Raw genomic sequence first — 9,879 nt, 5'->3', positions numbered from 1 at the left:
GTCCCCGAGAAAAGAAGAAATTTCAATTTAGGAACTTTAAAACTTACGCTTTTGGATACTTACTTTTTGGTTTTGGATCACGCGCGTGTCGATGCAGGCGTGATGGAGCGAAGCAATCCGAGTAGAAGCGTGCAGCGAATGCGGGGCAGCAGGGGCTGCGGTGGTAGTAGTGGTGCAGGAGTAGCGGAGGCAAACTGCAGGGGCAGCAGTAGTGGTGTAGGGCTGCAGGTGCACGGGTGCGTAGGCGGGGCAGCAGCGTGCGCAGATGTGCGCGGGGCAGCAGTTGTTGCGGGCAAGGCAGCAGCGAACGCAGGTGTGCGTACGGGCTGCGGGGGCAGGTGTGCGCGGGGCAGCAGATGTGCGGCAGAGCTGCAGGAGCAGCAGGGCAGCGACGCGGGGCTGCAGACGCACGGGCGCGCAGGGAAGGCAGGCAGCAGGGCTGCTGGGGTGGTCGGCACGCAGGTAGACAGAAGGCTGCAGGCAAGTGCTTGCGGCAGATTTTTGGCAAAGGAAGTTTTGTGGGGTTTTTTTTTCTTTTTTTTCTTTATGGCTAGAGTCGTGCTGATAACGTGTTTAAGTATATTGGTATTGAGAGAGATTGATGAGAGAAGTGTATTTCATTATAGAGAATAGGAGCCCTATATATAGGGATTACAAAGTGCATAATCTAATGTTACAAGGAATACCAATCCGTGTAGGATTGGGAAATCTAGAACCTTCTCTCCTATTCCTATTCCTAGTTTGATAAGGCACACTAAACTTGATTTTCCTTCAACAGTTGTTACAATAGAAAATAAGTGCCTAGATAATGAGACAGTATTGTCACCTGATGAAAACACTCGCAGATAGTTCATTGAAATATTGTTCATTGAATCATTATACAGATTGATGCCTTCAGTCAAAATATAAATGCAGAGTACGTACTATTGTATTGAAACCAATGTAGTAGAAGAATCTGTCACCGCAGGGGATTTAGGAGGAGAAGATAAGTAAGGCTTAGGTGGCATTTGCAAGGACTCCACATTCCCTTCCAACATTTCTATGACTTCTTTCATGGCTGGCCTGTTTGAAGGGTCAGTTTGTATGCACCACAAACTCACGATTATCATCTTCTTTGCTCTTAGTTTGTCTTCCTCATTCACGATGCTCTGTAGGCCAAGTTCTTGATCCAATTCAAGACGCTTGTAAATCCAGTGTGGAAAGTATATCTCACTACTATTATCAGCTTGAACATTGATGTTCCTTCTTCCTCCAACCATCTCCGAAAGCATCATTCCATAACTATACACATCGGATTTGTGGGAGACCCCTCCAAAGTTTCTACAGAACACCTCTGGAGCAATGTATCCAGCAGTACCTCTTGCACCCAACATCGATACAATACTCTCCTTCCTGTCACATATTTTGGCAAGGCCAAAATCAGAGATTTTCGGTGAGAAGTTCTCGTCAAGAAGAACGTTGTGAGGCTTAATGTCGAAATGCAAAATTCTTGTGTTGCAGCCACGATGTAGATACTCCAGTCCTCGAGCAATGCCAATTGAAATTCTATCTAATGCTTCCCATCCCAAGTGATGATCTTTTTGGGGGTTATCTGCATCAAATATGAACTTCTCAAGAGATCCATTAGGCATGAATTCATAGATGAGAGCTCTTTTTGAACCCTCAAAACAAAATCCCAACAAGCTGACAATATTGACATGGGAAGTTCTACTAATGGCTGCGACCTCGTTCATAAATTCTTCTCCATCACCTTTTGATCTGTTCAAGACCTTCACTGCTACAAGACGGCCATCTTTTAACTCTCCTTTGTATACACCACCATAACCCCCTTGTCCCAACTTTTTCTTGAAGGAGTTGGCCATTTTCTTGACATCCGAATAGCTGTATCTTTTAACTTGAAGTGGCCCGTAGTTCCTTAGAAAGACCTCAACATTTAGACGATCTTGCCGTTTCTTCGTCCAAAAGAAGCAGCAAGAAATAACCACTAGAGCCACAATGCCAGCCACTGCACCTGCTGATTGAGAAAGAAAACGACAAATTAAATGAAATGGTATTTGCATGCTTTAAAGTTTGTAGAATATTTGTTCTTCATATGTTTATTTTTATTTTATTTTTAACTTGTGCAAGATGATCAATGGCCATATCATATGTAACCGGATAGATATTGATCATATGGTCATACCTAGTCCTAGCTTCAATCTCCATATCTGACCTCCTGCAACATTGATTGTGAATCAAGTTATGTCATTAGTAAAAAGCAAGAAAAAATGAAGTGGGATGGATTATGGATAAGACTGGCATTGAAATAAAGAAACGGTATAAAGCAGAATCTGATCTACTGTTTCCTCTTTCTCAAAGTCAAGTCATATTTACACAGAGAAAGGACAGCAGTTAATGTGGCAAGCATCATATTTTTTGCACATAGGTTTCTGTGTATATAACTTCTTTGGAACATTTAAACTTGTTATGTGCTACTTTTTCCCCAACGTTGGTAACATTGTATACTTGTTTCAATATGAAATTAAATCCCACTCAACAGAATTGATCACAACTAGAATATTACATGATGCAGTAAGACAACAGTTAATGCGCGAAGCATCCAAGTTTAATGATGCATATACATTTCGATGCGCTTATCTTTTTTTTTTTTTGGTTACATGCACTTACCTTTTTGTGCATCGACACATTTGAATTCTCCCTTGTCATCCCAGCATTTGCCGTTTTCCCTATAGCATCGAAAACATTGTTCATTTATTTGCACTTGAAGGGAGAAACTAGCAGTCAATGCAGAGGGGCTATAGACACTGGAAGGAGAATCTGGACTTAGGGGGATTTGAATGGCTAAGCACTCTAAACTATCATTTGCTGAAGTATAGTAAATATGATTTGAACTCCTGCAGGCATAGCTAGGATCCTCAGAACGATTGTTCTCCTGGGTTTTGTTGCACCTGAACAGGGTAAGGTTGTGTGTGGATATATGGAAGACTGAAGAAGAGTTGGGAAGACTTAAATCGTAGGAAGTTTCATCGTTGCACACAACTATCATATTTTCTAGGCTCATATCTCTTTTCAAGCTCTCTATACGCTCCCGAAGCCTGTTGTCATTGATAAAAAGTTAAAAACACAACTTGATCGAGTGATGCTTTCAAATTGAAACCAGTATCCTCCCTCTTTGAGTTGGATCTTCGGATTATGGGGATCAGAACAATCAACAGTGTAATATCCACATTCAGAAGGATGCTCTTTGCTTTTAAAGGGGAAGGAGATATTGCGCGCCTACTATGTCGTTACAGAAGTATGATGAACAAGAAGTTTGGCTTCTCACTTTTTCAATGGACTATATTAAAATCGCAAGACGAGTGAGAGCAGTGAACATAAACAAAGCACAAAGACTAGTTGCCCCCATTCTCCCCCCACAAACTGAACAACAACAATAACCAGTAGTGGGATTCGGCTTGGCTGTTGGATTATTTACTCCGGCCCCTCCTTCATCTATAATATCTCTCTGCCTCTCAACACGCTAGTTGACTTGTAAAGTACTGGATTTGTCACTAGTCACATTCATGCAGTTAAATAATGGGTTACAAAAACACTGTTAGTGGCTGAGGTGGAATTGAAAGAAAAATAATTTTAAATCATAAGTTAAAAAACTAAAAAAAAAAAAAAAAACCCAGCCAGTCTCCACGCTCGATCACCAGCGTGTCCATCAACGGCGTCCACGCAGCCCAATCGGAGGGCGGATTCCTGGTCGCGGAGGTGGATCGGTGGCTTGTACGATGGGTCAGTGTTGTCAATGAAGATAAAGAAGGTAGCAAAGTACTCACGGTTGAGGTTCCGATATGAGTTTGGGTCATCTCTCTGCAATTAAGATTCAGAAGATAGAAAGACAGTTTATGGTTATGTGTTGTGAATCTGTGATGGAAGCTTTATTTTTGCAGTGAAAGGAGTTGCCAACCTGCAGTTGCTGCTGATGCCATCTGTTTCTTTCTTTCTTTGACTCTTGTTTTGGTTGATCTTCCTCTGTGATGAAGTTTTGCACACAAAAAGATGGATTCTTTTCTTGTTTCCAGTGAATAGAAAATTTTCTGGTAGCAGATTTGTGGATGTTTAGGTGAAGAGGAATTGGGCTGGGCGATTCAACGAGGAAGATTTGGGATTTCTTTTCTGGGTTGATGGGTTTTCTGCTCTTCATTGGTAGCTGATTTTTCCTTTCCTTTGGTTTCCAGATCCGTACCTAATTTTCCACTGTCATTCATTCGTTCTAGCGGCCGCTGGCAGTCAAAACCATAGATTAATGGAATGATGGGTTTTACTTTGTTGAGTTTTGAATATCTGTTCTTTAATTTTTCATCCTCAGCGGTTAACTGCCACCTCAGCCACTAACAGTTTTTTGTAACACACTATTTAACTGTGGGTATGAAGATGACTAATAGAGTTAAGTTTGGCCGTTTCGGTACACAAAATGACAAAATTTGGTACTTCGAAAATGAAATTGAAAACGCCCTCTATAAGGGGTAAAAATGTAATTAATCCTCTTTAATCTCTCTTTGCCTCTCAACACGCTATTGACTTGGAGAGTACTGGATGCGCAAGACTTCCAGGTCTTTGCGTTTGGTTTCTGATGATTAAATTGAAGGGTCCCCAATCTAATCCAGCACTAGGATGAGAGTATGGTCACAGGGGAGGTTACACAGAAACTACGAACCAACTACCATGTTAACAAAAATGACCTTCAAGTCAACCATGTTTAGATTGAAAAAAATTGAAGTTAGAAATCAAGCAAGGTTTCTGTTAAGTAGCAAGCGTTCGTCTACTGTACCGAAGAAAATCTCCCCCCCCCCTCCTCCTCCTCCTCCTCCTCTAATTCAAAAGGCATCCACAAGCACAGACATGATAAATTCAATGCAATATTGTGCAATAAAACTTTAAAGGAGATGAACTAGTACGGTACATTAATTAAGATGGATTGTGTACCTTTTAGTGCGACTGAACAATCAGATTCTCCCTCGTGTGCCAGGCATATGCCTCCTCTATCATAGCATTTAGAACATTTTTTGGATACTGTCACTTGAACGGTGAAGTTAACAGTGAGGTTAGAGTGATGTTGATTCAAAGGATACCAACCCGGAAGACGGGGGAGCTGAACAACTGAACACAGCGGAGGAGGTATTGGTGTCTGATTGGAAGAATTATAATAATAGGTATGGGAAGCACCTCTGCAGCAGAGTTCAAGATCCGGATTAGTTGGGTTCGGCGTGTTGCTGCATTTGAACAGGGTGAGATTGGATGGGGTGGACACATCAGATATTGGAGAAGGGCCGGGAAGACTTAAATAGTCGAGGCTTTCATCATCGCAGGAATCTCTTTCCAGTCGCTGCTGAAGCTCTTTGTCATTGATCGAGATGATCTTATTCGACAGAGATAAGCTTTCAAATTCATGCCAGTATCCTCCCTCTTTGAGTTGGATCTTCGGAGGTTCAGAACAATCAACAGAATACAATCCGCATTCACGAGGATGTTCCTTATATCTGAAAGGGAAAGAGATGCTGCCTATTTGATCATTACAAAAGTAGTAGGGGGAACAACTTGTGTGGATTTTCTCTTCTTCAGCAGAGTGAAGAACAGCAAGATTAGTGAGAAGAAATGAAATAAACAAAGTGAAAGGAGCCATCCAAGAATTCCCGGCTGAACAACAAGCACAACAAAACTGTTGAAGAAGAGTTTTCTTTTGTTATTGATAAGTAAATTTGGTAATATGCTTGGAATACTTGGAAATTTCAAATTGAAATGGAATAATTGGAACTTTTGAATGGATGGGGTGGTTTCCTTCTCATGTTTCACCATTGACCAGCGCTAGAAAGACTTGAGCTTTTGACTCTTCAAACAATGATACAAGACAATATTGTCCATTGAGATTAGCTAGCCTGCATAAATATCTGGATTTCATTCTCTCGTGTTAAGTGTGTACTTGAGATTCATGAACTACAGTTACTACACAAACAAGTAAAAACTAATAGAAAGTCCAATGCTGCAATGAAGTTGTAGTAATTTGAACAATGAAGAACAGGGACCTCAAAGATTGGACCCCCTGGCGCTGGACAAGGCATATGCGAGGCTGTCTAAACCCTAAAACAGCTTCCACAAAAATCAGACTATGTTCACAGGGAGGTTACGTGGTCACTACGAACCAATTAAGATATAATAAGGATGACCTGAAAAACATATTTAGACTTGCTTGGGGGATAACTTGGGGATAGAAATCAAAGGAGATTTCTTTAAAGTTCCAGTTCTTCTTCAATTCCTAATACTCTTTTTGCATTATTTCTCAAATAACTTGTACATTTTCAAGTAGGACTATTTTCTCCTGTTCTTTATTCACAAACCACAGGTGATCGATAACAACAAGCTTAGGCTTAGCATTTGGATTTCCTACCTCTCTGATCAGAAAGATTGATTAGATGGGTTTCGAGATTGACCCTTTCCAGGTTCATCTGGAAAGAATACCGGAATTTTCTTTTTAGATAGTTATATGGTACAAAACTACAAAGCAAAAAGTTGAGGTGTTATCACATAAATGATACAGTTCAGTGCAAGTAGTCAAGCACTCTGCAGTGAGACAACGAAATGACATGGTATAGCGAATAGGAACATACCTTTCTGAAGTAGCATTTATAACATTCTTGCTATACTGTCACTTGAAGCGTAAAGGTAGCAGTGAGGTTGTAGTGAGGTTGTAGTGGAACCAGGAAGAACAGGGACCTTAAAGATTGAACAATCTGGTGCGGGAATAGGTATGCTGTTCTTGGATATAAAATAGTAGGTATGGTAAGAATTGCTGCAGCTGAAGCTAAGATCACTACAAGTCTCGTCCACTGTGTTGTTGCATTCAAACATAGTCTCATTGTATGTGAACATATTTGATATTTGGGAACTACTGGGAACACTCAGAGCTTCAGAACAACAGTGTACAATCTGCATTCAGGAGAATGCATCTTATTTTTGCAGGGGAAGAAGATATTGCTTATCATGTCATTACAGTAGTAGACTGGACAACCTGTAAAGTTTCTCTCTTCTTCAGCAGAGTAGATTAGAAGTACGAGCGTCAACAAAGAAAATGAATAAAGCAGGACTACTATGCACTGCCATCCTTTCCTCACAAATCACAACTGAACAACAACAATAACCAGTAGGGGAAGTAGACTTTAAGCTGTTGGATGACGCTCCCCTCCCTCATCATTCATAGCTCTGCCTCTCAACACTAGAATTTGACTCAGCTGCACTTTTGTGTTTGGTTTACTCCCCAAGCTAATATTCACTACTTGAATGGTAACCCAAAACAGGTTCCCCAAAGGTTAATATGTTGACTGGGAGGTTACGTAGACACTACAAAACAATCAACACTTAATAAGGATGACCTTCAAGACATCCATATTTAGACTTGCACAAAAAACACACGGATATAGAAATAGAGCGGGGTTTCTTTAAGTACCAAATCTTCTTCAATTCCTAAGACTCATTTTACATTATTTATCAAATTTACATATACATTTCATCCATCACTAGAGAAAGATTCAAACAATGCCTGGCCTAAGAAAATGGGTTACAAAAAATTGAATGAAGGGTTTAAAGAATTATAGGGATGAACAATAAAGAAGTTACACTACTCTTACTCCGCTAGGGCGTTTTCCTTCCATGGCATCCTTCTTATTACGACAATCAGAACAGAGGAAAGGCCCTTGCCAAGGCTTTGAACTCATGGAGCAGATGGAACCAGCATGAACAGATATACCCTCACTCGGTGCGAGGCCAACTTGGCATACAGCACACATAAACGGCCCAGATGTTGTTGATTGTGCCATGCACTCATCATTGCCCAGCCTGCAATACAATAATATAATCATCAGTTTCAGATATAACTGAAATACACAATATATAGGGAACTTCCCACCAGAAACCAAGCAACAAATAGAACTTCCTACTCAAAATTATGACAGTGCAGAAAACTTGCTTTTGAAGTTGAAAGGACAACTGTGAATACCCTTCCTGGAGAAAATCAACTAACCTTTCAGCAAGCGTGGCAGAGCCTTCTTCAAATAGTTCTTCCACAATACCCACAGCTGATAGCTTCTTGGATAGTTTATGAGAAGAATCACGTGACTTCTTCCTGAACAACAGGGCCCTCAGCTTGTCTGCTTTTTTGGGGGAGTTGTAGGCTGTACCGAGTTATCAGGAGGGATTATGTCAACAACTATACAGGTTGTATCATCCTTTAAACCCATGACCTTAAAGCCTCCTACACAACAATTCAAATCAAATGCAATAGGAAAGAGTTCTTGGCTTTTATTATATACGCAAACTTAAAGAAAAAGGCATAAGTGGATAATTCAAAATTTCAAAGTACCTTCACTACTTGTCTAGCAGCAAGTTCAGCAGGCAACCCACGGCAAGATTTTGCTGCCTCTTCTGAGGATAGGGCATCCCAGATGCCATCAGAAACAATTATGAGTCCTCCCTCCTCTATTTGATAGCTTTAATACCAATAAACAATATCAACTTTCATGTTAACAGAAGACTTGTCATGGGATTGAATAGAAACAAAATCTATGTTTCAGCTCAGCAAGGCAACAGATACCTTGACTTGTTTCACATATGGTATTGGAACTATGAACTCCACAACATCCATGTCTCCAATCGACCTAGAAAAGCATAAACCTCCTGGCCAACAACGAAGAGGACCAATCTGCAAATATTAAACAGCATATGAAACAACGATAGATAAGAATCAACAACTCAGTTGCTAAAAATAGTAAATGTAATAAAAATTAAAATTAAAATAGGTGCTGGTATGTTCCTCGTATCCGACTCCCGCGGCTTGGGGCTGTGGTGGTGTACGTAGCGATTTGCTGGATCTCTGCCGGGGTTGGTGGCTTGAAGGCGGTCGGGTTCTGCAAGAGGCGGCGGCGCGACGGTGGTGGTGGAGCTGTCTGTGCCATTGTCGTTTTGGGCTTGGATCAAGACTTGGCCCTATTGGCCTTATTCCGGTGGTGGGCCGGCTCTGTTTGTCACATTCGGCTCCTGGGCTTGGTCTTTTCTTTTTTAGTTGTATTTATTTTCAATAAATTTCCTACCTTTTGCGTAGGTCATTACTCTAGCGCCGATGATGGTTCCCTTGTCATCGGTGGTGACAGGTCAGAGGTGGGGGTGTTTGAGCCCAAAAGTAAGTTTGGCAAAATCCTTTAGTGGGTCTGAGCCAGTGGGCCGATACTTGCGGCCCAAAATGGGATTACATGGACTTGGGTCGTGATGCTGCTTATCCCGTATCTCATAAAGAGATATCATCATTAATTGCATGAAGATTTGAGCGCTTAGAAGGGCGCGAAGATATATTTGCACTTAATACGTGCGTATCCTACTGCTCGCATCCAGCGATCACGTCTAGGATTCTAAAAGGCAAAATGTTTCTCTGGCCGATACTTGCCTACATTCTAGCGACGACAGAGGCGGATAACATTAATTATCGCTTACGATAGATATCAAAACTATTAAGAGTTTTGATTTGATTCAAGGCCAATAACTGTGGCCTAAAATATAGTATTTCATTCCTATTTGGACAATGAATCTGCAATAGCCTATATATAGAGGCTAAAGACAATACAGAAAGGGACCTCTCTCAAATCAATCAATCCCAGCGATTACAAAGCCTCCCCGGAGCAAACCCTCAACCTCGTTGAAACCCGGTGACCGCCCGCCAGTCCTAGTCTCCTCGCGAGCCGACTGTCAGCCTCACCAGTTCAACCCGGCGACCGTACTTCCAGTCCCAGTCTCCCCAAGAGCCGACTGCGAGCACAACCGCCACTGTTACTTCCAGCGAAGCAAGGG

The 9,879-nt window shown here is 41.4% G+C and overlaps 2 protein-coding genes across 7 annotated transcripts; both read right to left on the bottom strand.

The window, feature by feature from the left end:
- Window positions 1-678: 678 nt before the first annotated feature.
- LOC112197856 (rust resistance kinase Lr10) lies at window positions 679-5,762 on the bottom strand. Of its 6 annotated transcripts, none has more exons than XM_024338766.2 (4): window positions 3,956-4,405; window positions 3,825-3,858; window positions 2,183-2,215; window positions 685-2,014 (listed from the first exon to the last, which is right to left on the bottom strand). In XM_024338766.2, exons 1-4 carry the CDS (start codon window positions 4,190-4,192, stop codon window positions 924-926), a joined length of 1,395 nt encoding a protein of 464 aa, XP_024194534.1. In that variant the 5' UTR covers window positions 4,193-4,405; the 3' UTR covers window positions 685-923. The 6 variants fall into 6 exon arrangements, with proteins under 6 accessions (XP_024194528.1, XP_024194529.1, XP_024194533.2 ...); XM_024338767.2 differs by having other exon boundaries at window positions 685-2,011; window positions 3,956-4,404; XM_024338760.2 differs by lacking the exons at window positions 3,825-3,858; window positions 3,956-4,405 and adding an exon at window positions 4,975-5,762 and having other exon boundaries at window positions 679-2,014.
- A 1,737-nt stretch (window positions 5,763-7,499) lies between these two features.
- Window positions 7,500-8,993, bottom strand: LOC112199657 (probable protein phosphatase 2C 15). The gene is given in 8 exon segments (XM_040518814.1): window positions 7,500-7,878; window positions 8,063-8,186; window positions 8,189-8,278; window positions 8,281-8,293; window positions 8,402-8,528; window positions 8,633-8,643; window positions 8,713-8,740; window positions 8,893-8,993. Coding segments are annotated over 8 exon segments (717 nt in total). The 3' UTR covers window positions 7,500-7,655.
- Window positions 8,994-9,879: the final 886 nt, after the last annotated feature.

Source organism: Rosa chinensis, chromosome 4 (genome assembly GCF_002994745.2).
Source record: "Rosa chinensis cultivar Old Blush chromosome 4, RchiOBHm-V2, whole genome shotgun sequence".
In the NCBI taxonomy this organism is placed as follows: domain Eukaryota; kingdom Viridiplantae; phylum Streptophyta; class Magnoliopsida; order Rosales; family Rosaceae; genus Rosa; species Rosa chinensis.
The sequence above is the reverse complement of the archived record's forward strand: the minus strand, read 5'-3'. Positions and strand labels throughout refer to the sequence as shown.

Coding starts and splice junctions, on each gene's coding strand:
- LOC112197856 (XM_024338760.2), bottom strand. CDS start 5,671: ATGGCTCCTTTCACTTTGTTTATTTCATTTCTTCTCACTAATCTTGCT. Junction 2,216..4,974: donor TTGTTCAGTCGCACTAAAAG/GTACACAATCCA, acceptor TCAATGTTGCAG/GAGGTCAGATATGGAGATTG. Junction 2,015..2,182: donor GAGATTGAAGCTAGGACTAG/GTATGACCATAT, acceptor TTTCTCAATCAG/CAGGTGCAGTGGCTGGCATT.